Source organism: Eschrichtius robustus, chromosome 17, assembly GCF_028021215.1.
Source record: "Eschrichtius robustus isolate mEscRob2 chromosome 17, mEscRob2.pri, whole genome shotgun sequence".
Lineage (NCBI taxonomy): Eukaryota > Metazoa > Chordata > Mammalia > Artiodactyla > Eschrichtiidae > Eschrichtius > Eschrichtius robustus.
This window is the reverse complement of record NC_090840.1, coordinates 24,592,647-24,620,288: the sequence shown is the minus strand read 5'-3', so window position 1 is coordinate 24,620,288 and position 27,642 is coordinate 24,592,647. Positions and strand designations below refer to the sequence as shown.

General features: G+C 38.5%; 1 protein-coding gene across 2 annotated transcripts in view; it reads left to right on the top strand.

Moving 5' to 3' along the window:
• ZNF704 (zinc finger protein 704) overlaps nt 1–27,642 on the top strand; it is a 226,042-nt gene that overhangs the window by 45,526 nt on the left and 152,874 nt on the right. For both annotated transcript variants that reach the window (XM_068525662.1, XM_068525661.1), the window contains exon 2: nt 16,690–16,931. In XM_068525662.1, the coding sequence (XP_068381763.1) occupies nt 16,711–16,931 (221 nt within the window). In that variant the 5' untranslated portion in view covers nt 16,690–16,710. The remainder of the gene's footprint in view (nt 1–16,689; nt 16,932–27,642) is intronic.

Sequence of the window (27,642 nt, the reverse complement as noted above, 5' to 3'; positions counted from 1 at the left end):
CATAGTGGTTCTGACTTGGGTAAAGTCAAGGTGTTGGCAGGGGTGGTTCCTTCTGGAGGCTCTAGGGGTGAATCCGTTTCCTTGCCTTTTCTTCTGGTGGCCACCTATGTGTCTTGTTTTGTTGGCTCTTCCTCTGCTTTCAAAGCATATTACTCCATTCTCTGCTTCCATCGCTACATACCCTTCTCGCAGTAGAGTACTGTGAAATCTCCCTCTGCCTCCCTCTTACAAGGACATTTGTGATTACATTTAGGGCTCACCTGGGTAATTCAGGATACTGTATTGCAAGATCCTTAATCCCATCTGCAGAGTTACTTTTGCCATATAAGGTAACATTCACAGGTTCCTGGGATTAGGATGTGGATGTCTTTGGGGGCCATTATTCAGCCTACCATATCTTGCATCCACGTAGCCTCTCTGCAGTTCACCTTGACACTGCAGCCAGAGCAAATGGCACATCTGATCTATAACCCTTCCTCTTCCCAATTTAAACCCCATCCATGAATTCCATGATCTTAGGATCAAGACCATAGTTTTTACCATTCCTTGCTAAGGCTGCCATAACAAAATGCCATAGACTCTGGTACTTAGGCAACAGAAATTTATATTCTTACACTTCTGGAGGCTCGAAATCCACAATCAAGGTTCTGGCAGGTTTGGTTTCTTCTGAGCTCTGTCTCTCCTTGGCTTGAAGATGGCCACTTTCTCTCTGTGTCCTCACATGTTCATCCCTTGGTCTGCATGTTATCTCTGTCCCAGTCTCCTTTTCTTAGGAGGACACCAGTCATATTGGATTGGGCCCCACCTATAAGACCTCATTTTGTGTTAATTACCTCTTTAAAGGCCCTGTCTCCAAATACAGCTACATTCTGAGGTACTAGGAATGAGGATTTCAACATATGAATTTGGGGCATGGGGGGACACAATTCAGCTCCTAACACGTGGTCTAGCCCCCTCTCTCTCCGTGTCCTCATCTCATGCTCCACACCATGCTTTACTCTGGTCTCCAGACTTACTGGCTCTCTTTCAAGTTCTTAAGCTCGCCATGCTTTCCTGACACAACCGCCCATCACCTGGTAGCTCCACCTCTCATCAGACCTCAGTCCAACCATCACTTCCTGCTACGGACTGAGGGTTTGTGTCCCCTGCCCCCAGCCCCAAATTCATATGTTGAAGTCTAATACCCAATGTGATGGTATTTGGAGATGGGACCTCTGGGAGGTATTCAATTTGGATGAGGTCTTGGAGTAGAGCCCCATGATGGAAATGATGTCCTTATAAAGTCCGGCGCTCTCTCTCTCTCTGCCACAGAGAAAACAGCTGTCTATGAACCAGGAAGCTAGCCCTCACCAGGTGCCAAACCTTCCAGTGACTTGATCTTGGACTTGTCAACCTCCAGAACTGTGAAGAATAAATGTTTGTTGTTTAAGCCATCCAGTCTATGGTATTTTTGTTATAGCAGCACAAACCGACAAAGATGCTTTCTCAGAGTTGCCTTCCCAGACCTCTCTGATTTTTCACCTTTCATGTGCTCATAGCTCATATACTTCTCTATCAGAGCATTGGTTGCAGTTGTAATATTTATGTTTGTGTGGTTCATTTATTTCTGACCCTCCTTCCCACTGATCTCAAGCTCCATGAGTATAGCGACCTTTGTACTTTTTTAATATATGTGTATATGTATTTATCACTCTTGTCTCTTGTGCCTACAGTACCTAGTAAAAATATTTGTTAAATGAATGCCTACTTTTCAAGTAAACACTCTTTTCAAAGGTCTACTAAAATACCTTTCTTTCTTATTATCACTAGGAAAAAGGAGATGGATTTATGTGTTGGTTGGAATAAATACTCAAGCTTTAGAATTTTTATCTCCTTTAAAATCTTTTATACAACCTCTTTTAGAAAGAGTTCCAGGAAAATGATCTTTAAATAAGAAAATTAAGAGATGTTTTAGTTGGGAATTAATGTATTAACATATACTTTAAAATTGTGTGTTATACAGAGATACAGAAGGTGTTTATATAGTGTCTATCACTTGTCTGCTGTTTTCCGGGAAGAATGTACATGCTTCTGGCTGTAAACAACTTATTTGCCTTTTGAAGCTAGAGAATAAATTGTGGCTTATTCATATTTTACCTTTTTTTTTAAATAGAATATCCTTTAAATAGCTAACATATGAACAAAAGAGTTCGACTTTTAAAAATCTGAATGTGTGCTCTTTGACATTCATAAACATATGACATATGAATCATTTGCTCTGTGTAGGGTCCTGTGATAAGTATTATTTGGCTGCCAGCCAAGTTTCATTTCTTCTACTAAGGATGTCAGGGCCACATAGTTGTGTTTATCAGGCGAATTTTAGTATACAAAGCCTGTCAAACTACTTGCAAAATCCCACCCTCTACAAATTCTGTCTTTGAAAGTAGTAAATTAGATGCCACCATTCTAGAATATACGTTCCTATTTCATTAACTTAGTAAAGTTTATACTAATACAAAGTTCCTGGTTTTTTAAAAAAAACTATAAATTGAATTAATCCATAGGCTAAATATATTTTTTAAAAAATGGTGGAAAATAATTTCTTCCATATGATTCGCAGCAGTAAACAGCCATAGAGACGTTTTAATATACGAGATACGTTTTAGCAACAGCCAAAGTAGAGTTGTCTTTTTGCTCATTTCTTGAGTTGAAGATGAAAGCGGATGTCAGCAGGTGAGAAGGTAAACCTCTGTTTGGCATGTTTTCTAGCTTGTAGGCTTGCCCTCTGTCTCTGTTAGGGAGACTGGTGCAGGATCCTGTTGATGTGAAGAAGATTGCTGCTGTTGTTGAACAAGGTTTGGGATGTAGAGCAAAGCAAGGGATGATGTGCTATCACTGAACACTTCCTCTTCCTTCTTCCTGCCCATCTTCCACTGTGGATTCTATTTCCTGTGCATTCCTGAGTAAGGGTAGAGTTCAGGAAGTGGGATGATTTGGACCATGGTCAGAGACATTGATAGCACCCCATTGGGCTCACTCCAGGCAAAAACTTAAGAGATGAAGAGAGAGATGGGTTTCATTATCTCTTCCTGGGTTTTTTTGCTATTTCTATTTTTCTTATGACCTGTTTCCCACTCAAGGCTCCCAGAAGCCTTACCTACCTCTAGCTGCCCCTGGTGACCCAAACTGCTCTCTCTGAGCAGAGCCCCATCTCCCCCACCAGAACCTCCTGTTTTTGTATTTTTGCGTTCCCTTTGATGCACTGAACCTGTGTCAGATTGCTACAGTACTTTGTCTTTCACTTACCAGCACACTGGATATTAACTACTCTCACAAACTAATTCTCAGTAAGGTATTGCCAGAGCGAAATGATGCCTATTTACCATGCATCAGTCACTTTACTAGATATTTCCCTTTGATCCTTTCTACCAGCCTGTCATCCCTGTGTTATAGATGAGGACCAGACCTTGAAGTGCGGACAGGTTAATAAACTTTCCCCAGATCAACTACCTAGCAAGTGGCAGGCCTGGGATTTGATTTCAGTTGTACATGATTTCACAGCAAACATAGACTCCTTTTCCTGGTTTAGTTATAGTTTAACCAAGGATGCTGGGTTAATGATATAATTAACCCTATGATTTAACCCTATTGATAATATTTCTGGCATTCTTAGCCATTGGAATGTATATCTCAACCAGGGATCTTTATGGCACCTTCAAGTTGTATCGCATAGGTAGTTGCCTACTTAAGTGATGTTTTTAAAAGTTTAATAGCTATAACTAAGAACACTAGTTTATTAGCATTAATTGTTATATGGTATGTTAAAGTTATGAAATCTTCTTTCTTATTTTATTCTCTCAATAACATTCTGAGGAGTTAAGACTAGAAGTGGGTAGATTAGACCAGAAGTTATTGTAGTAGTCCAAAAAAACAATGATGGTGGCAATAAAAATAGAGAAAAGTACATAGATTAAAAATATGTGTTGGGGGTAGCAGATAGAGGAGGCTGCAAAGAAAAAAAAGAAAGAAATCTGGAAACATGTGGTGGCATGGCAATACTGTACATTGGCTCATTCAACACCTCTGTATCCCCTTCGTATATTATTTTTCTGTGCTGCTGTGGCTGGAACTTCCCAGATACCTTGCAGCTAGAATTCTGTGTGACTTAGGTTCTGTCAAAGCAATGCACCCACCTGAGGCATGTGACAAGGCACAAATAAGGCAGTGAGGGGAAGCCATGTACAGAATCGACCTTCTGGCAAAACACAGTGTCAAAGTTTCCTGGTGCTGCAGGAGCATCTGTTGTGGAAGTTCTAGCTTTCGGTACCTGTTGTCGTGTGGTACTTCTGCTAGTTCAGACTTGTGATATGGTCAGCCCTTCCTCCTGGCTCTGTGCAGTTGTCCTGTTGAACATCCCAGCCTGACTCTCCAGGGTTCTTAAAGAGTCTGTTGTCTTGCTCTGCAAATAAGAATTGGCACTGGTCCTGCTATCATAAAGCCAAGAGAAGATGATGCTTCAAGGAGGCTAATTGTGTTTAGTACTGAGAGAATGGAAATTTTAAAGTATGTATTTATTAAATTTAGTGATATACTCTGTATAGTTCACTGTGACTCTAGCAAAAGCATGATTTCTTTTTGTTTTGGAGGAAGTAGAAATCAATGACAATAAGCTGAAGAGTAGATAGGAGGTGGCGAGTGAAGACAGCTCATGTACACATCTCTATTGATAACTCGACTTCAACAGGGAATACAGCAGAGGTGCAGTAGTTGAGCAGGATCAGAGGTCAAAATAAGGTGGGTTCTTTTTTTAAAGATAGAGGATATTGGAGAATGTTTGATTGCTGATGGGAAGTATCCAGTAGAGAGGAGAGAGCAATGAGGGCAAAGACCTGTGAGACCTCGAGTCAATTACGTAACTTTCTCTGTGCCTTAGTTTTCTTATCTATAAAGTTTGGATGGTAAGATCTTCCTCTTAGGATTTTTTGGGACTGGAATGAAATAATGTATATGAAGAAATTTTAATGCAGTGTCTTGTACTTAGTAAGGGTTTAATAAATGTGGCCATTATTATTATTATTACTACTACTACTTTTGCTATTGTTATTGTCTTCTGTATACTTTAGAGTATTGTGAGTATGGAATCACTTCTGTTTCCTGATTTTACAAATCTTCCTTTCGGCTCTTACAGGCTGGCCCCATTGCTGTCTTATCATCACTTGATTACGTTAGTTAAGCAAACATTTACCAAGCACCTTGAATGTGCCAAGTATTCCATACATCAGGTGTCTGGGATACAAAACTGAGGAAAACTTGTTCTCTTCCTCTAGCTAGCATCTGGACCACTAGAGGAGAGGGCTAGGGGAAGCATGACTACCTTATACAAGTTTTATGTTGTATCAGTCAGGGTTCTAGCAGGAGCAGAACTACTAGGAGGTATGTGTGGGTGTGTGTATGTGTGTTGTATTTTTTCATTTGTACATACATGCATGCACACACACATGCAGGCACACATTTGCATATTTACTATAGCTGGCTAAGCAAGCCTGAAGTCCACAGCCAGCAAGGCAGGAAGGAAGGATCGTGACCAGACTGAAACCCCACGAGCACACCTTTCTATCTTAAGGTCTTCCTAACGCTCATTGTCATGGGTTAGCCCAGTTCTTCCGTTGAGCCATCTACCTTCTCATGAAGGACTGTGTTGAAGTGGGACGTATTTCTCTCTCATGTTCCCATCTACTCTCTCATATACCTGTTGGACCTTTATTCTAAAGAATTAAATTTATGATAAGAAGATTTACAAATTTATTCTAATATGTACTGTTTAATTTCTTGAATACACTCTAGCTGCATTTATTAGCAGATTTTATTTAGTCATCTGTGCAGCTAGTAGAAGTAATTGGCTGTCTGTGAATTAAGAGCCACATGCAAGCTAAAATGTGAATTCATTAGCGTTCAACTTTAGTTTTTAATTTCACCTGCTGTTTACTGCTCACAGGAATGACAAATTGTATTTAAATAAAATGTACATTTAAGGAAGAACACTTAGCAACTGACAATTATTTTTTACTTAAAAACTGCTTCTTAATCCGCTCTGAAAATTAAAGGAGTCGTGTTAGCCTGTGGCAACCACTGATGAATTGGAAAAGCTGCATTTATAGTTCTTATTGCCAAAGGAATTCAAGGCATTGGGTTAGTTAGTCCAGCTCTTTTTGTTGCAGGAAATTGAAACCAGCTCAGGTTTTGCAAAAAAAGAAAGGTGGGGTGAGGTGGGGGGGGGCGGGGATTCTGATGAGGAGGAGGGAGATGCAGGTGTCCAGGCACAGAGGCGACCTACAGCCAGTGCGCTCAGGGTGGACGAGGGCTTGGGGGGTGGGGGGATGAGGCAGCTCTCAGACGCCTGGTCTGTCTGAGGACCTGCCTGCCCTCTGTTCCTATTTCTCTCCAGAGTGTTCCTCACTCTTTCCTGGTTTCCTCTACTTTCTCACATGCCCGTGGCCTGGCCTGGTCTCCCATGCTGTCACTCCGAGCCACCAGCACTAATTGACATCAGTTTCTGGTCTCTCCGATTAGGCTCTTGAAAGAAAGGATTTTCTTGCTCCTGTTTGTGCCCAGAGAAATTGTGCATTGTCCTTTTCGAGAACTGATTTGCCCTTTAATTTATACGTATCAGAACTACCAAAAAGTTCTCCAACTTACCAAAAAGTTCTGTTCTAACCACTCCTGGGAAATGTGTGGTTTGGTCAGAAAAATCATGTTTTAAAGTCTGGTTTGATTCCCAGGTCAGTGGCAAATAACCATATAACCCATGAAGAAAATGAACTCAGACACATGCTTGAATTGCCAAGAATCTCTTCTTTTTTGCTGTGTGTGTTTGTGCCTAGGATTGAGGCCAGGTGGGGACAAGGTTGCTCAGAGACCCTCAGTAGGGGAGGAGAGGAGACTTCAGGGAGATGGGGATGGGCTCCAGTAGGCAGCCATGGAAGAGGCTCTGTGAAGTATACAGTCTCCAGAGTAGCTCTCTGTTTCGTGTGATGGGCAGAGGAAGGTTCCAGTGAGAGGAGACTGTGAGATTCCCCTGGGGCGAAGCTACAATGAGGAAAGGTCAGAGACAGTGACGGCCTGTTTTGCGCCCAGGGTCCCCAGCTCCTCCTGGCAGTGGCGGTGGGCAGTGGCAATCGTGGGCTCTATGTGGCAGTCACAGCAATTGGTATGGACAAGTCTTCCTCTGCCTTATCTCTCTACAGGTTTGTCCTGGATTAACTGGGTGATATTTGTAGAAGGAAAGTTCAGAGTCCCTTAATTTAAAAGTAAAACAAACCCTATTTTCTTTATAGATTTTATTATACAATAAAGATTGCATTCCTGGAGATAAAATCCTCCATGAAATAAAATTGAACACTTGATAAGGAAAGGATTAATATAGTAGCCATCCTGTAATTATTTTTCACCTCTTCTCCAAATTATAGCACAATTCACTATTTCCTTCTTGGTAGCTTAGGAAATTTCTATTGAATATGACCCCACTCTTTGCAGGTCCAGGAACTTGGCATCCATCCTCCTTAGATTTTATTAGTAGGTGCTACCCTATAGCACATATAATCACCTAAAAATTCATTCATTTATTTACTCCCTAAATGCTTACTGAGGGCACACTCTGTTTCAGATACTCTTCTAGGTACTGGAAACATCAGTACACAAAATAAAACTACCCTCGTAGAGCAAGATTCTGGCAATGCAGCCTGGACAATAAACATGATAAATAATAAATTATACAGTTTGTTATAAGCGCTGTAGAACAACAGTAGAACAGAATATAGGAGATGAGGAGTGGGAGATGAGCACTGCCATTTAAATAGGAGGGTCAGAGTTGGCTTCACTGAGAAAGAGATGTTTGAACAAAGGCTGGAAGGGTGAGGAAGCCAGCAGTGTGGATGTATTGATATGAAGGAAGAACAGTCCTGGGAGATGGGGCAGCCAGTGAGAAGGCCTGAGGCAGGGGTGTGCCTGGCCTGGTCAAGGCCAGCAAGGGTCGAGGGAGAGGTAAGAGAGGAGGCAGGAAGTAGGAGAGGGTGAAAAGAAGGATTCGGGGGGCCAAACCAAATGGGGCCTTGGAGGCCACTGCAAGGACCTTGGCTTTTATTCTTTGTCAAATAGGGAGCCACTGGAGGGTGCTGAGCTGAGGAGGGGCATGATCTGACTCTGGTTGGTAAGGGACAAGGTGGCTGCTGTCATTCAGAAGGAACTGGGGTGTGGGAAAGGCATGGCAAGGAAGGAGCCAGGGAGCCAGGGAGGAGACTGTTGTACAAATTCAGGCAAGAGATAATGGTGGCTTGACCAAGATGGTAACTGTGGAGGTGATAAGAAGTGACTGGATTCTGGATATATTCTGAAGGTAAAGGCCACAGGGTTTTCACCTGACTGGGTGTGATTGGTTGAATTAAACTCTGACTTATATAAAATAAATGGAATACCTAATTACTGTATTAAGTTCAAAATTCTCTATACTAAAGTTAAATCCAGTGAGGTAGACCCATATTGATAGTTCCTCTCTCTCCTTACATTTGGTTGGAAAAAATACACAGGTGACTTTAGCCAGGCTTGAATTTAATATCGGACTTTATAGAAGTAGGTATTTCCATTCAGGACTTTGGAAAGGATTTTTTAAAATACTCACGTAGTTTGTTCTCACTTGCATCATGTTAATAGAAGGCTTGAAACTTCAGCCAAGTAGTCTTCCACCAAAAATTTTTGCAATAACTTTCCTAAATGTGTGGCTGACTAATCTGCCATTAGGCAAACCAAGTCATGCTTTGCTGAATATTAAACTGTCAAGATACTAGAGGTGAAACTTGCTGTAGTAAACCCGGCGTTGACAACACTGATCGCTGCGGTAGTGTAGCTGTGTGGCCGCCATCACAGTGAGGGTCTCAGCACTGTCGTGCTGGGTTTTACTTCTCGCCCCACCATCACACCAGCAAACCAGGCTGGTTTTCATCAGCTAGTTACTCTGTCTTGGTATAGAGAAATAAGAAACTTGAGGGTGAAGCAGTCAAAAACCACTTCATTGTTTTCAGAGGGCTAAGGGAATACTATAATCAAGGAGCTAGCAATTGGAAGCAATTATTTTTAAAGTGTTTCTACTACAGCCATTCATTAGGACTGGATAGATTTGCCATCCAACTTATTTTTCTGTGTACGTAGCATGAAATTTGAAGCATTTACTTTGAAGTGATGAGTAAAGTTCTGTTGGCTATTTTTGGACACAGTCTTTGTCAGTCGTCTCAAGAGTCTGGTCTTTCTTTGAGCATGACCCTTAGTAGTAATATTTTAAATTAACTTAAAAATCAATTGTTCCTATTATTAATATAACCTTTGCTTCTTTTGTAGCATGTTTTAAACTCTGGGAGTCTGATTACATGCTCCACGCTGTAGTTGATGTGTCATTGTCATCTGTTACTAAATATGTATATTTATGTGTTTTGAAAGCAAGTTTAAAAAATAAATCCTAAGGTGGGGAAAGACAATCTGAAATAGGGAAAATTCTCTTATAGTTTGTCAGCTGGGACTGTGTGGTTGCCTGGTGAATGGAAGAGTCTTACAGCGTTGCTTGGCCAAATGGACCATTCACTTGCCTCCCATGGCTCGCTCGCCGAGAGTGGTTTTTGCTGTGGCCTGAATTTCACTCCCTTTTCCACAATTTCTATACTACTTTCCTACTATTCAGAAAGCCCCAGAAGGCAAATGGGTTGACTTTTTGCAGATTATTCCTGGAAATCCAGTTAATCTCCAGAGCCAATTCCTCAAATCTTATTGGATTGAGATGAGTAAGTGAGGACAGTTTCCAAGAGTGAGTGTTGACACATGCATTTTGGCATCTTATTACCGTATATTCATGGGGAGGGTATTGGGATTAAGGTAGCCTGGAATGCACTTGAGTGTAGACAGAAGGAAGGATTGATCAAGCAAGTGGACTGATGCTAGAAGCCATTCTATTTTCTGATGTGCTGTTAGAATCCTCCTATGGAAACCAGATGTTTTTGTATTGAGAAAAGCTGACGAGCTTCAGTCCAGTTTACAAAGGACACCATTTAGAGAAATTCACAATTGAAATATACTGTTAACTTCTTGTTTAAAAAATTGCAATTTTCCCAAGTATATCATATTTATAGTTAGGCTGTTTATCTTCATCTAGGAAAACAAAAGCTGTTTGTTGGAATAAAAATTTTGAGTTTTATTTGTCAGTTAACTGAAGCTTTGTCCCCTTGCAAGAAATTACACTGGATAAAGCGTGTGTCTGTGATGTGCTATTGAAGGGATTCTGTGTTGGGTAGGAAGAAGGAACTCAATGGTAGTGCTTGTAGTACAGTATGGCTGAGAGGTGCTGGTAATCAAGGAAAGTAATAGTGCAATTGGATGGATCATTTTAAGTAATTCATTTTTTCCTTTTAGTGCATGCATATATACTAGTAACTGAAAGCTAGTAGAAGAAAAAGGTATTAGTTATATAAATGCCAGATTCTTGAGAAACTTAATTATATAAAAATGATGTGTATTTTTTTTAGAACAGAATAACTTTATAAATTTTAAAATACCAAACTATACATGAACATTATAAAAATTACAAACAGGATAAAAAGCAAAATTGGACTATAATTCTGCTTCCAAGGAAAACCATTCTTAACATTTTGGAATGTCCTTTCAGAATTGTTTTTCTCTTTATATATATATATCCCTCCTCCCCGAGATTATATTGCATAAACTCATTTGGATTTCCTTTTTTCAATTAATGTATTAAATGTCTTTCCATTTCAATAAATAAAGAAATATATCTTTTTTTTTTATATATCTTTGTTTTTAACTATACATTTTATTTGTTCATATTTAACCCCAAATTTATTGAGGGATGTTTAGGGAATTTACATTTTTTAATACTATAAGAAATTCTGTTCTAAATATTCTTGTGTGCTTCTCTAGGTAATTTTTTTCCCTTAGATGTAGAATTGCTAAATCAGAGGGGTGCACCATTAAATTCGCTGCCTTTTGCCATGCTGTCCTCCTTCAACATGTATACCCCTACCAACAGGTGTTGAGAGTGCCAGTTCCCTCATATGTTGACCAGCACAGAGCATTATTCCTCCTACTTTTTGTGAACCTCTAAAAAATTCTCTTTGTATTAAGTTTTAAAATTTGAAAACCTTAAAAAAGTAAAAAAATCCCCCATAATCTCACCACTTGGAAGTTGTGTGTGTGTCTGTATGTGTGTATGTGTGTATCTAATTAGACAAGAAAAGAAGTAGAACAACCTTCTTGGCCCAGAAGGTGTGTAGCTTTTTAGCAAACTACTTTGTTTTTGAAAAGCAGTGAAATCATGCCTAACATACTAGTCTGCAACTTACCTGTTTCTCTTAGTAGATCATGAGCAAATGTGTGCCTCTTTATAGATCATGGATTTATTTTGATGCACTTCTTTTTAGTGACTTCATGGTTAAGTCCATTGTATGGGTGTTCCATAGTTTGTTCCCCCATGAAGAAAATTTTGGTTGGTTGAGTCAGCAATTCTAACCTCCACATTTTCCTACAAAAATGCTTGCACAAGTATAAAGGTACATGCATACATACATACAGGGATATTCATTGTGGCATTATGTTTAACGATGAAAAATTAAAAGTACCTCAGTGTCTGTGAGGAAGGGATAGGTTAAAAAATATAATCTTGTGAAATGTTATAGTATTCAAAAATTTAAATATAGTACATCTACATCTAACATGAAAAGATGCCCATGATTTATTGTGTATTGCAGAGCAATACATGCAGTATAAGCACATTCATGTTTAGACACTCCAAACAGTATATATACACAGATAGGTATTTAATGCCTTTTAAGTAAGTTGAAGTTTTGCAGTAAATTGTTAAAAGCTATTCTTTCTAGGGGTTGGACCTGACTGAGCAGGGTTGGGAGGAGGGTGGGGAAGAATAGAAAGCTGTCCCCATTTTATTTTATACACATTTTTACTGAAATTTTGACAAGCATATATTTTGTAATAAATGAACATTTGAAAAAATGAAAAGTACATTCAGATTCTATAGGAATAGTGAAAAATAAAATGTTTATGTGAGACTAGGTGGTCTCTGAGATTCCACCTGCTTAACAGATTATGAGTCCATGAAATCACAGTCAAGTAAAAAGTAGTAAATCTTTCTTATAGATACAAAATGTTTCATTCACAATGTGGTGGAAGAGTGAGAAGAAAAGAGGAAGAGAGAGTAAACCGTAAGGTCAGAATGCGGTCAGCCAGAAGCAGCAGTGGGCACCATTGACCCTGGTTCCGGAGGAACACGGAACTCAAATTCCTCTTCAGGAGGGCTCTAACATGTATTTAAGAGAACTATGGGGGCCTTAAACCTTCTGTTTTTTAGATGAAATATTCCCAGATTTCTCCCAATAAGATCCTTTGTCATCCTCATCGCCCTGCTGTGTTTGTTCCGATTTGTCAATGTCCATCTTGAAATTTGACAACCAGAATCAGATACTACTGCCTTCCAATTTACAGTCTCGTCACTGTGGGATACAGTCAGATTAACCCTTCCTCATGCAGGAGACACTTTTTAAAAAAATCTAGACTAAGATTCTTCCTAAACCTCTGCCTTGTATTTTCTCCTCGAAATTCCTGGTTAAGAGTTTTGCTGTTTTTCTTCATTATTTGCCACCTAGGGCTTCTAGATTTGGGGCATTTGTTTGTTTTCTCTGGTTGTCTTCTATTGTTGAATCTTTTGCCTCCCCTCAAGCTGTTTCACAGAGAGATTTCTCAGATTTCCCCAACTCTTCTTTTAACAAAAATATCAGCTCATGTGAGTCACATCATTAATTGCTATCAGCTTCAAGGAAGGAAGCTAACTCGGCCCAGGCCCTGCAGATCACCAGAAGGGTTTCCTTTTGTCACCAGGGCGTTGTGCAAATTGGGAAAAAAATGAATAAGAGTGCCCTCTCTGGGCAGATGAAGTACAAAAAGTTCTTCTCCGGGTGGATGAATTGGAAAAATGTCCCTCTTCCGTGGGTGAAGAGGCCTGGGGACCTGGCTTGAGTGGGGACTGGATTTTAGCTGATCTTTCTTGTGCACAGGGTGTAACAGCACAGCTACTTGCAGCAGCCTGGGTTGTCAAGCACCTCGTGGCTGCCTCTTTGTGGCACCGTTTCCCAATTTCTGGTCTAGGGGGTTCTTGGGGAATATGCTTTCTACACCAGTTACTCTTGGTTTGGTTCTTTCCTCCTTTCCTTTTTTTTTTTTTTTTTTTAAATCAACAGTACTATCGAGGTATAATTTACATGCCATAATATTCATCCCATTGTAAGAATACAGTTCAGGGATTTTTGATAAATTTGTAGCATTGTACAAATCACTACAGTCTAGTTCCAGAACATTTCCATCATGGCAAAAAGTTCTCCGGTGCCCGTTTGCAATCAGTTCCTGCTCTCAACCCCAGCCCCAGACAGTCACCGATCTGCTTTCTGTCTTTATAGATTTGCCTTTCCTGGAAATCACATATAAATGGGCTCATATCTTCCTTTAGCTGCTTTCTTCTCCTAATCTAATAGGGATTCAGAGTTAATTGGGGTTTATATCTTCCTTTTGCTGCTTTCCTCGGCTGATCTGCTGAAGATGCAATGGCTGCATGTTGGCCCTGCCCCCTTTTACTGCTCCTCCAAACTCTCACTCATCCCTTCCTTTCCATCCTGCCTCAGCATTCAAATGTGCTCTATTACCTCCCATCTTAGAGCATTCTGCCTTGTCCAGCATCCGACCCAGCCACCACCCTATTTCTCTGGGCCATTTCTGAGCCCACGTCTCAAGATTTGACTTCATATACTTGCTCCATTCTCTTCTCTCCTGTGTACTCTCCTTTTAAAAAAATTTTTAAATATAATATCTGATATGAATAAAAGAACATTAAAAAGAAACTGTAGGGACTTCCCTGGTGGCGTAGTGGTTAAGAATCCGCCTGCCAGTGCAGGGGACACGGGTTCGATTCCCTGGTCCGGGAAGATCCCACATGCCATGGAGCACCTAAGCCCGTGCGCCACAGCTACTGAGCCTGCGCTCTAGGGCCCGAGTGCCATAACTACTGAGCCCGCCTGCTGCAACTGCTGAGGCCCATGCACCTAGAGCCCATGCTCCGCAACAAGAGAAGCCACCACAATGAGAAGCCCGCGCCCCACAACGAAGAGTAGCCCCCGGTCACCGCAACTAGAGAAAGCCTGTGTGCAGCAACGAGGACCCAATGCAGCCAAAAATAAATAAATAAAATAAATTTAAAAAAAAAAGAACATGTAATATACATATAAATTTAAAGCATAGTGATATAATGAACATCTACACCTGTCACCCACTCCTTCCACCAGCCTTACAAACAGTGGAACCTATGACTCAAAGTATCTAAAGTCTCTTGCTCACCTCTACACTTTTTTCTCTTCTTTGATCATTTCTAACTCATTTTAATTCCACTTTTAAAAAGGAGTCTGGGCTAAATAGTCTTTGAAATTCATTACATTGATAAAATTTCCTGATTATTATTGAGAGATTAATTTTATGTTTAGAATGTATTATGGAAGATATATAGCTTACATTGTTGAATATTACCATAATTTATTTTATTATGAAGTCTCAGCTAAGAGCATGACATACAATTATAATATCATTTCTATAGGAAGTTTATTCTACTTTGTATTAATTTGCTTTAGATGCTGGCTTTTTTTCCTGAATTTTTGGAGCTAAAAGCTAAACTTTCTGTAATGTTCTCCCTCAACCCTCCTCTCTTTGGATTGAATTCATTTAACCAGTCCAGTTGACCCCAAGGGAGGTATGGATGTCAATTATTGCTACAACTTAATACTAATGACTACTTAAATATTTAATTACTGTAACACTTGACACTTAGGGAGAAACTATTTATAATCATCAAAACCAGGACTTTGTTTTCATCTTTCCTGCCTGGCGTTTGGCATATTCCTGTTGTAACATCGCTGGGAATGAACTGCTCTAGAGGTGGAAAAAATGCCTCCCTCTCTCTTCCACCTCCAGGCAGAAGAAGTTGCACTGAAAGTGATTAGTGATGGATATTTTAAAAATTTATAATTACATGAGTTTTCCAAACTACGTTTTTATTGAAAATTTATTGCATTTTAGAAGTGTGAAATATTTTCTTATTCCTTTCTATTGAGTATCGATGTCATTAAAACAGTTAGCTCTTAAAAGCCCTCATTTTTCTTGGACTCTTACTTTGCTTCATTAACTAATGCATTCCAAGAAATATGGTAACTTTTTAATGAGTTGCAAGTAGACCCAGGTGGCTGACCATTGTCCTGAGGAGCTGGGGCTTGGTCTGGCAGGAGCACCATGGAAGATATTCTCTTTTTCCTGACAAGTGCAGGCCAAGGAGAGCAGGGAGCTCAGTTTAGGGGTCTGTGTTCATGTGAAAGATACATTCCAGCCCAGGCAATCCTGAGGCACAAGTCATCCCTGGGCTCAGGAAGAATACATATGTGAGCAGGCCCTGTGACTCCCAACACACATATACTTCAGAGTTTTCCTTTAGTCTGAGAATTTCTAGTCATTAATACCATACTTTGCCAGTCTCTGCTGTTACTGGGCCCACATATTCTCATTTTATTCTGAAGATGCTGTATGTTTATGGCTTTAGCTCCTATTAATTCTAAATCTATTTGATCAAATGCTTTGTGCTTTTCCTCCTAACTAAAATTAAAAAGAAACAACTAAGCATATCCTCTATGTAAGTGGGCGAGTGAAGATTTACTGAGTATGTACACTGACTTCATGAAAGGGAGAGACTGTCTCTGGACCTGTGAAATGTCTTATAGATGTGCATATTTTGAAAAATACTGCACTGATTAGTGAGGCTCTGGGTTGCCAGATAGTCTGGTTCTTCTTTGTATACTTAGGACTTTAGCAAGTTCACTCCAGACCTCATTTACAGTGCCAATCACATTACAAAATCCTTTTTCTTTTTTAACTTTAGTCTCCTTTTTCAGTCATCACAGTCCTAAAATCTGAAATAACCAGTTTTAATTCCTTGAGGTTTAAATTCATATTTGTCTTAAACTTTAATCACCATTGCATTTAGTAAAAAATCATAAGAAAAATTAATATGACTTTTTAATTGTCATAATAATGAAGGATTTCATTGAGATCTTAACTGCTATAAATAAAGGATAAAAAACAATTCTTCATTAGATAAAGAGTGTGGTTAAGATCAGTATTCATAGTCAAAGATATAAGGCTTGATTTTATATGTATAGCTCTCTTCTATTAAACATAATCAGCATGAAATATTTAAGAATTTATTTACTTAATTGAGTTTTCTCAGTTGTAGAAGAGAAAACAATAATGTTTTAAATTTTTAGATTTTTTTTAAGTCTCATGCTTTCAAGCCTTCGAAGTTTTTGCACCTCTGAAAGGCTTTTCTTGTGCTTGCGATGCTTCTTGTTTGCATTATGACAGGTGGTGCATCAATTGTACATTACTTTGTAATGTCAGTTGTTTTATTTCTGTGTGACTTTTTTCCCATTTAAACTATAAAATCTGCAAGATGAACAGGGACAGCAGAGTCTGTGGTCTCTCGTCATGGCCATCTGCACATAGTCATGCAAAGCTGATATTTTGGGTGACTAAGAATTTTTGCATTTCATTTCACAGGTGGGGAGCATTAAGCGGGAAATGGCCTTCACATTTCAACCAGAGGACTTAAAACGTGACTCTAGTAAAAAACTGTCTCATCAACACTTGTTCCCCTTGGCCATGGAGGAGGATGTGAAAACAGCAGACACCAAAAAAGTCAACCGAGCCCTTGACCATGAAAAAGAAAACACTCGCTCCATCTGTCTCCTTGAACAAAAACGAAAAGTTGTTTCTTCCAATATTGATGTTCCTCCAGCAAGGTAAGGGACCGTTAGACCTTATATGTGTCTGTTCCAGGAAGTCAGTGGAGAGCATGTATAGTCTCTGCTGTATCTCTCTAAAGTGTAGACTTAGGAAGGTTTTTCTGCCAAGAACATTTTTCTGTTGCTTGTGTGAAATAGAGCAGGTGGCCATGCTCTTCAGAACTGACTCTGAGGCTGTAGTAGTTGGAACTACTGTGGCTCTAGAAAAGAATGTTTTATTAGATTTTGGCAAATGAACAACAAAGAGCAGAAGAATAAATATAAAAAAATAAAAGAAACATGAAATGTATGACTGAGCATAGCCACTTAAAAGCAAGGATACTCATATCTTTTGGTCAGGTGTTGGAGAGCTATGGCTGTAGGGCAGATTCAGCCCCTGGCCTGTTTTTGTTTGGTCTGCCAGGTAAGAATAGTTTTACATTTTTAAAGGGAAAAAAAAAGTGTAGAATATGGGATATAGATCATAGATGGCCTGCAAAGCCTAAAATATTTATATGTGATTCATTACAGAAAAAGTTTGGTGATCCTAGGTTTATATCATGGTAATCCTTTTAAGACAGATCTAGCTTAGAACTGGGCCAAGAGGGTTTATCTGAAATATTAAAAGGCTTTTATTACATTGTAATTCTATTTAAACCACATCCAGCAGCATTGAACCAAAGGACAATATTATGGCAGAATGACAGTGGAATAGTAGTAGAATATACATGCTAGACCTTTTACTTATTTTCTTGCCTGTCATTTATCTCACCTAGAAAGTAAGTTCCATGTTGGCTGTGATTTTAGTCCATCTTGTTCAATGCTGTATCCCTAGTATTAGAACCATGTTGAATTATATATTAAGGGCTCAATAAATATTTGTTGAATGAAGAAAAGAAAGGAAATGCTGTAGCATGAAAGCTTGCTTATTTTTAATATGTGAAATATATTTTGTTACCAAAAACCATCTATAATGAAACTTTATAAGCAATTGCTTGAGAAGTTCTGCATTTGTTTGAGTGGTTTCTGATAGCTAACTAGGAAACTAGTATCTTTGGAAAAGGAATAAATGTTCCTTTTCTACCGATTCACTTTTTGTAATTAGAATTTCATTTCTTTTTATATGAAATCAAAAGTATCTTCTCTAGAAAAATACATATTTTTCTATTCTGCTACCAAATTTGTCAAACTTTATAAAATTATAGGCCTCTTTATTTTCCTTAACTTTTAATTGAAACTTTTCATATATTCATTACCTCTGTTTAACTACTTGGAATTATTTGCTTTTCTCATTTTTTCATATAAAGTACATGCTGAATTCTTTAGGATTATTTCCTTTAACTGGGGACTCATTATGAAATGTCTTATCATGCCCTGAACCTGGTAGGCACCTCAATTCATATCTGTTAGTTGGTTGACTCATAGGTAAAATGACATGTGATTTGAAATGTGAAGAGCTATGGTTTTATTTTTTTCCTAAGCCTGTAGGGCAAGAATTAGACTTCCCAATGTTACATAGTTTAGGGCCAACTTGCAATTCTGTAGAACTTACTCTACATAAAATTTTCATTAGACCAGTTTATATGTTGAAAGACCTGGAATTCATAATTTTAAATTGTCATCGATTGTTTTAGGTATATCTTTATTCCTTAATTTTTACCCACTTGCAGTAGTTTCTAGGGAAAATAATGAAGAGAGGAAGAAGAAAAATGTTTTCTACCTTTTCTGGCTCTGTTGTGTAGAATATTCTTTCTTCCCTCTCAAATTCACTGAGTGCACTTAAAAGTCATGCCAGTGTTATTATGGAGTCCTTTAAACAATATTGGGAAATTAATTGGGTTTTAAATCAATTGATGTGCAGCAAAAATTCCCCAATGACAAGGTATAGTTTAGATGTGTTAATCTATTATGGGAAAGACTAGTTAAAGCTTAATTGTTTGAGAGCTCCACTAATACACTTATTTTCATTGCTGTAGTAAGAATTTAATTATCACAAATATGCCAACAGTTGGTGAAATAAATTACTCTTTTTTAAAGTGATGATGAAGGAATCAGAAATTGTGGAGTTCATCTAACTCTCCCCTCTTTCTGTTCTATTTTCTTTTACTGTTATCAAGTTATTTTGTAAATATAAACTTTCCACTATCATCTAAATAGATCAATACTTTGTTTTAAAGGAACTCCTTTACCTGACATGTAGAAAGATACAGGATTTTTCTTTTTGTTTTTTTTAGAAGAAATAGTTATATCTGTTGGCAGTACGTAAATAATGAGGCTTGAGTAAGTCTACAGGTATACGGGAATATTGGTATGAGTAAACCTATATATCTATGTCTTATATAGTATATCATATATAACACACGTGTATTATATATACCCCATATATATATCCTATATCGCTATATCTAGCCACATGGTTATTGCAGCTTACTCTTCTAAATCCAGACATTATGTATTGGCCAGCTCTTAGAAGGGCAGGATAACGATTTTAGGTGAATAGAGTATGACTGGTGCAGAGTTCCTCATTGGTTTAAAATCAGTTCTCTATAATCTTTCTCACTTTATATTTCGCTTATTGCCACTGTAGCTAACAGGATTTTTGTTGAACTTCACTTTCTGTGGTTTGTAAGATGAAATATGAAGTTTTTATCTATGGTTTGTGTAATGAAAACAATGGGTATATTTTATATGTTTTTTCATATCCCTAGAAAGTTCTGAGAACCACCCCCCTCTTTAATCGCTGTACCTCACTGCAATTAAGCATCACTGATTTCATCTCCATTCAATAGACATTTATTGAGTACCTGCTATGAACTCAGTACTCAGTAAAAAAGTGAATGAGGCAGGGTGCTAACCCTCCAGGACCTTACTATCAGAGAGACAGACACCTAAGTGGTTAATATCAAATAACAGTTCCTAACTTGCTCCCTTCTCATTAGAGCTGGGTGAATTTGTATGTAATGGAGAATCTCTTAATATTAGGAAAGTTGTTAGTGTGACACAACTATTTAAAAGCCTAATTTCCTTTTATTAGTATCTTTTTCAAGATGGGGATAAATGGAACAGAGGAGGAACTCTGTATCTGAGATCTGCATTACAAAATCCCTGTTTCTTTACCCGTTTTCTGAGGACCCACTTAAGAGCTGCTAGTTTCAGGAAAACATAAATTTAAGTAAGTTATTAATCCAGATGTGTCAGGCTGGGTCATCCGAGAAGCAAATGCCAAGATAGGATTGAACGTGCAAGTGTTTTATTAGGATAAACACCTGGGGTGGGTGGAGGCAGGGAAGGCAGGAGGTGCGAGTCAGACTAAGGTGCAGGTCTGAGCCCAGTGAGGGAGAGGGGTGAGGGAAGGCTGGATGGAAGTGTCCGAGACTGCCTCGCAAGGCCACCGGGACTCCTGCATTAAATTAATTACATGAGTTATATTAATGCAAGAGAGTCCACTTACCCATGGGATGTTGCTTGATTGATTTCAGGAAGAAACAGTGTTTTTTTCTTGTTTTGTTTCCGGCGGGGGGGTGCGCAGCGGGTGGTGCAGAGGAGTGGATGCATTATAAGGTGAGGTCCTCAAAATATCCCTTGAATTATTCCAGGTTCTTCAGTGGAGAAAACTAAATAGGAGGAACACAAGAGTATGTAAGACAGCGTGTGAATGAGCAGTGTTCGTCTTTGGACCTAAAGATCTATCATGGACAGAAAAAAAATTCTTCCCAACTTTAAAGATTATGGATGAGGAATAATTTGGTGGGGCGTGAGGTGATCTGTACGAGGCGTGTCAGTGCTAACAGTGGGGACAGCAGTCTTTAAATGACTGATCCCTCTCTCTGAAGGTTTCATCACTTATTCATTTAGTAATGTCTGGTTATAAAAGATAACAGCTCCCTCCGAAACAGACTGTGAATTGAAAATGAGGAGTTACTAATTATAAACATGTTATCTTAAGTATTTTTTAATCTTCAGGGAAAATACTAGCTTTAGTGATCTCTATGGCGAGTTAGGAAAATGAGCTTTAAGAGGATAAGGACAAGAATACAAAGAGACGGGGGTTTGAAGAGTTGAGCCAGAATGAAAATCCAATAATGTAGTTTGGCCCAAGAAATGAATAGGAGGCCAAGGTCAGTAAAGACAAAGGCCAGTCAGAGATTTCCTGTGGGCAGAGCTCAGTGGTCCATTAGCCAAGACAGTATTTTAGCCTGATTGGAAAAAGATGATGAGCCTGGGCCCAGATAATCAATGAATCATGCCCAGTTTAGTGGTGGAAATTTGGGGAAAAGAAAGAAGGATTTGAAATCCAGAGTAGGGAATTTACAGATTTTTCCAGGGATGTAGGGCATAGAACTAGTTGGAAGGAATTGTTCAATTCTTTGGATCTGTGCCAAGCTATTGCAGTAGCACGAGACTTCTGTGAATTGGCCTGATTGAATACCGTTGGTAACACCAAATTCTTTCAAAGTCCAAGTAATGTTCATTTCAGTGTTTGACCTGTCCTGATGGGTAAACTAGGCATGTTGGTAAAGCCTGCAAGTACCAGAAAATAAAACATAAAGGACTCAGGAGAGCCACTTTTGGGGGAGAAATTTTCTACTCATTTTAACTCTGCCTGGTTATAGGTAAGGATTGAGGTTTCTTTTTATTTTCCCATATGGATATTCAATTGTTACAATTGTTGGACAGATTATCCTTTCCCCATTGCATTACCTTGACATCTTTTTCAAAATCAACTGACCATATATGTGGGTGTCTAGTTCTGGACTCTCCTCTGTTCTGTATCTGTGTGTTTATCTTTATGCCAGTACTACAGTCTCTTTTTTTTTTTAACATCTTTATTGGAGTATAATTGCTTTACAATGTTGTGTTAGTTTCAGCCGTACAACAAAGTGAATCAGCTATAGGCATACATATATCCCCATATCCCCTCCCTCTTGCATCTCCCTCACACCCTCCTTATCCCACCCCTCTAGGTGGTCACAAAGCACCGAGCTGATATCCCTGTGCTCTGCAGCTGCTTCCCACTAGCTATCTATTTTACATTTGGTAGCGTATATATGTCAATGTTACTCTCTCACTTCATCCCAGCTTACCCTTCCCCCTCCCCATGTCCTCAAGTCCATTCTCTATGTCTGTGTCTTTATTCCTGTCCTGCCCCTAGGTTCATCAGAACCATTTTTTTTTTAGATTCCATATATATATGTGTGTTAGCATATGGTATTTGTTTTTCTCTTTCTGACTTACTTCACTCTGTATGACAGACTCTAGGTCCCTCTTGATCGCTGTAGTGATAGTAAGTCTTGATAGTAGGTAGTATGAGTATGCCAACCTTGTTCTGCTTTTTGAAACATATCTTTCTAGGTTTGCTGGATTTCCATATAGATTTTAGAATATTCTACCATTTTCTACCCTTCAAAAAAGCCTATTGGAATTTTAATTATTACATTTGAATCTATAGGTCAGTTTAGGGTGAATTGATATCATAAAAACATCAAATCTTCCAATTTATAGACAGAATATGTCTTTACATTTACCCAGTTCTTTTATTCTTCTCAGTAGCATTTGTAGTTTTCAGTGCTTAGATCTTGCACTTATTTTGTTAACTTAATTTGTAAGTACTTTATGTTTTTAGATACTGTTCTAAATAATATTATTTAATTTTTTTTGGTAATCCTCTTTTTTCTTCCAGTTTTATTGAGATATAATTGACATACAGCACTGTATAAGTTAAGATGTACAGCATAATGATTTGACTTACAACATGAAATGATTAGAAATCTAGTGATTATCACAATAAGTTTAGAGAACATCCATTCATCTCATATAGATACATTAAATAAATATAAAATTACTTTTCCTTGGGATGAGAACTCTTAGGGTTTGCTTTCTTAACTTTCATATATAAAATACAGCAGTGTTAATTATATTTATCATGTTGTACATTACATCCCTAGTACTTATTTATCTTATACCTGGAAGTTTGTACCTTTTGACTGCCTTCATCTAATTCTCCCTCCCCAACTACCTGCCCCTGGGTAACCACAAATCTGATCTCTTTTTCTGTGAGTGAGTTTGTTTTTGAAGTATAATTGACCTACAGCACAATGTTAGTTCTTATTACATGACAGAGTGATTGAATATTTCTGTACATTTCAAAATGATCACTGTGATAAGTCTGGTTATTATCTGTCACCATACTAAGACATTACATAGTTTTTGACTGTATTCCCTACACTGCATATTGAATATCTGTGACTCATTTATTTTGTAACTGGAAGTTTGTGTACCTCTTATTCTCCCTTACCTATTTCTTTCCTCTTCCCCCCGGCCCTGCTCTGGCAATCACCTGTTTTTTTCTCTGTATCTATAGCTATTTGTTTTGTTATGCTTGTTCATTTGTTTTGTTTTCTAGATTTTACATATAAGTGAAATCGTACAGTATTTTTCTTTCTCTGTGACTTATTTCACTTAGCATGATACCCTCTAGGCCCATCCATGTTGTCACAAATGGCAAGATTCCATTCTTTTTTATGGCTGTGTAATATTCCAGTGTGTGTGTGTGTTTGTGTGTATGTGATATCTTCTTTATCCATCTATCTATTGATGGGCGCTTATGTTGTCTTCCATATCTTGGCTAGTGTAAACAATGCTGCAATGCACACGGGGTGCATATATCTTTTTGAATTAGTGTTTGTTTTCTCATCGGAAAAATACCCAGGAGTGGAATTACTGGATCTTATGGCAGTTCTATTTTTAATTTTTTGAGGAATTTCCATACCGTTCTCCATAGTGGCTGTAATAATTTACATTCCCACCAACACTGCACGAGGGTTTCCTTTTCTCCACATCCCCAGCAACACTTATCTCTTGTCTTTTTGATAATAGCCATTCTGACAGGTGTGACGTGATATCTCATTGTGGTTTTGATCTGCATTTTCCTGATGATCACTGATGTTGAGCATCTTTTCATATGTATATTGGCCATCTGTATGTCTTCTTTGGAAAAATGTGTAATCAGTTCCTCTGCCCAATTTTTAATAGGGTTGTTTGGTAATTTTTGATATTGAGTTCAGTGAGTTCTTTGTTTATTTTGGATATTAACCCCTTATTGGATATATCATTTGCAAATATTTTATTGGCATATAATTGTTCATAGTAATCTTTTATGATCTTTTGTACTAATGTGGTATCAGTTGTAACTTCTCCTTTTTCATTTCTGATTTTATTGACTTGGGCCCTGTCTCCTTTTTTCTTGATGAGTCTGAGTAAAGGTTTATTAATTTTGTTTATCTGTTCAAAGAACCAGCTCTTAGTTTTATTGATCTTTTTCTTTTTTTTTTTTGTCTCTATTTCATTTATTTCTGCTCTGATCTTTATCATTTCTTTCCTTCTACTAACTTTGGGTTTTGTTTGTTTTTCTTTTTCTAATTCCTTTAAGTGTAAGGTTAGGTTGTTTCTTTGAGATTTTCTTGTTTCCAGAGGTGGGCTTGTATCACTATAAACTTCCCTCTTAGAACTGTTTTTGCTGCTTCCCATAGATTTGGGATCATTATGTTTTCATTTTCATTTGCCTCCAGGTATTTTAAAATTTTCTTTGATTTCTTTAGTGATCCATTGGTTGTTTAGCGGCATATTGTTTAACCTTCATGTGTTTGTGTTCTTGCAGTTTTTTTCTTGTAGTTGATTTCTAGTCTCATAGCATTGTGGTCAGAAAAGATTCTTGATATGATTTTTATTTTCTTAAGTTTCCTCGGTGTGGCCAGGGCCCAGAGGGTCTTGGGGCTGATGCCTTGTCCACTGGTGGGTGAGGCTGGTCCCAGGGCTAGTGCCAGCCCATTAGTGGGTGGAGCCAGGTTGTGGGGTCTCTGGCCACACGGCCCTGTGAGTCCAGTGGTTGGTATCAGCCTGCCGGTGGGCAGGGCCAGCTGTGGAGACGGCTGGCTGTGGGACCCTGGGGGATTCTAGGCCTAGTTTCAGGTCTTGGGCCCTCTGGTGGACAGGGCTGGGTCCCGGGGCAGCTGTGGGTTCCGGGGGGTCTTAAAGAAGCCCGCCTGCTTGTGTGTTGGGCTCTGTCCCTGCCCAGCTAGCTACTTGGCCTGAGGTATCCCAGTACTGGTGCCTGCAGGCTGGTGGGTGAGGCAAGGTCCTGGTGCTAACAAGCTCGAGGGAGGATTCCAAGGTGACACTTGCCAGCCCCAATGTCCTTTTGGTAGAATGAGCTCTCAAAATGGCTGCTACCAGTGTCTGTGTCCCCAGGCTGAGCTCTAGATGCCTCCTGCCTCTCAGGCAGTCTCTCCAAGATCAGCAGGTGGGTCTGACTCAGGCTCCTTTCAAACTACTGCTTCTGCTGTGGGTCCCAGAACATGTGAGATTTTGTGTGTGCCCTTTAAGAGTGGAGTCTCTATTTCTACAGCCCTCTGGCTCTCCTGAAAGTAAGCCCTGCTGGCCTTCAAAGCCAAATGTTCTGGGAGCTCATCTTGCTGGTACCGGAAACCCAGGCTGGGGAGCCCGGTGTGAGGCTTGGACCCCTTCCACCTTGGGGAGAACCTCTGCAGTTGTAATTATCCTATCATTTGTGGGTTGCCTACCCAGGGTTATGGCCTCTTGACTGTACCACATCTTTGCCCTGCTTACCCGTCTCACTGTGGTTCATTCTTTATATCTTTAGTTGTAGCAAATCTTTTCCACTTTTCTTCTGGTCATTCGCATCAGTAGTTGCTCTGTAAATAGTTGTAGTTTCGGTGTGCCCATGGCAGGAGGTGAGCTCAGGGTCTTCCTGCTTTGCCGTCTTGGCCACTCCCCCACCAAATCGTATTATTTTAAATGTCAACTTCAAGTTATTCATTGCTGATACAGAGAAATACAATTTATATTTTGACCAAGTATACTGAAAGCTTACTAAACTCAGGCTTTAGGTTTTTTAGCTTTTTTGGTAGATTTGTTTTTAAGAGGTTCTATATAAATGATCATGCTGCCTGCAAATAAAGACAACTCATTACTTTTCCTCTCCCATATGTATACCTTTCATCTATGTTTTGTCTTTTTGCACTGACTTGCACCTCCAATGTAATACTGAATAGTGGCAAAAATGGATATCCTTATCTTGTTCTTCAAGGGGAAAGCATTCAGTATATTTCACTGTTAAGAATGATGGTAGCTGCAGGATTTTTTTCTTTCTTTATGAGAGAATGGAAGTACTCTTCCATTTCTAATTAGCTGATGAGAGTTTTTATCATCAATAAATGTTGAATATTGTAAAAAAAAGTTACATCTATCTACATGAGCATACTTAACAATTATTTTAATGTGTTGAGTTACATTGATTAGTCTTCAACCATTGAGTCAGCTTTGGATTCCTGAGCTAAAACCCCCTTATATATCAAAGGATCAATTTTTGCTAAAATTCTATTAAGGATTCATTCATTTCCATCCACTGACCTATCATTTTATTTACTTGGATATTGTTGTGTGGTTTTGATATCAGTTTAATGATGACCTCATAAAATGGGTTAGGAAGTGTTCCCTCCTCCTTGTTTTCTGAATTTATTTTAGGACTGGTATTACTTCTTCCTTAAAGGGTAGGTCTACTGGTGAAGCCATCTGGTCCTGGAGTTTTCTTTATGGGAGTGTTTTTCATTACAGATTCAATTTTTAAGATTGATATACAGTTGACCCTTGCACAGCACAGGTTTGAACTGTGCGGGTCCACTTATACGCAGATCTTCAATAGTAAATACTGTAATACTACATGGTCCACAGTTGGTTAAATCTGTAGAAGTGGAGGAACCGTGAAAACAGAAGGCCGACTATATTATACGCAGATTAACCCCCTCGTTGTTCAAGGGTCAACTGTAGTGCTATTCAACTTTCATGTTTCTTTTTGAATCAGTTTTGGTAATTTGTGTCTTTAAGGAATTTATCCATTACATATAAATTGTCAAATTTGTTAGCATGTAGTTGTTCATAATATTGCCTTTTTAAAAACTATGGAGAATCTACAGTAATGTTCCCTCTCCCATTTCTGATGCTGGTCAGTGTGTCATCTTTTTTTTGTTAACCAGTCTAACTAGCAGTTTATCAATTTTACGGCTGTTCTCAAGGAGCCAGCTTTCACATATACTGATTTTCTCCATTGTTTGTCCATTTTCTATTTCACTGATTTCTTCTTTTATTATTTCCTTCTTTCTGCTTATTTTGAGTTTAAATTCCTCCTCTTTTTCTAGTTTCTTAAGGTAGAATTTTAGACTGTTAATCGTAGACTTTTCTTCTTTTATGTTATAAGCATCTAACGCTATAACTGCTTCTAAGCACTTCTTTATATGCACCTCCCAACTTTTGTTAGGTTGATTCTTTTTAATATTAGATTATTATAATTAGCTTTTATTTTAAAAAGTAAGAGATACAGAACATTTTTCATCTTATTATTTATAATTGAGAAAATAATCCAGAGAATAGAAATATGGAGTGTATTCTTGAAATAGGATATTTTACTCACTATATTCATTATAATTACTGATATGTTCAGAATTCTTCACCATCTTAATTTTTTTTCTTTTTTAAACCATGCTTTACTATGTTTTCTCTTTCCTACCTTTTGTTTGATTGATCTAGCTTGATGAGAAAGTTATATATTCTGTTTCTTTTTTCTTTTTTTTTTTTTTAGGATTTATTCCTCAATACCTTATTTTTTAAAAGACTTTATTTTCTTTTTCAGAGCAGTTCTAGGTTCACAACAAAA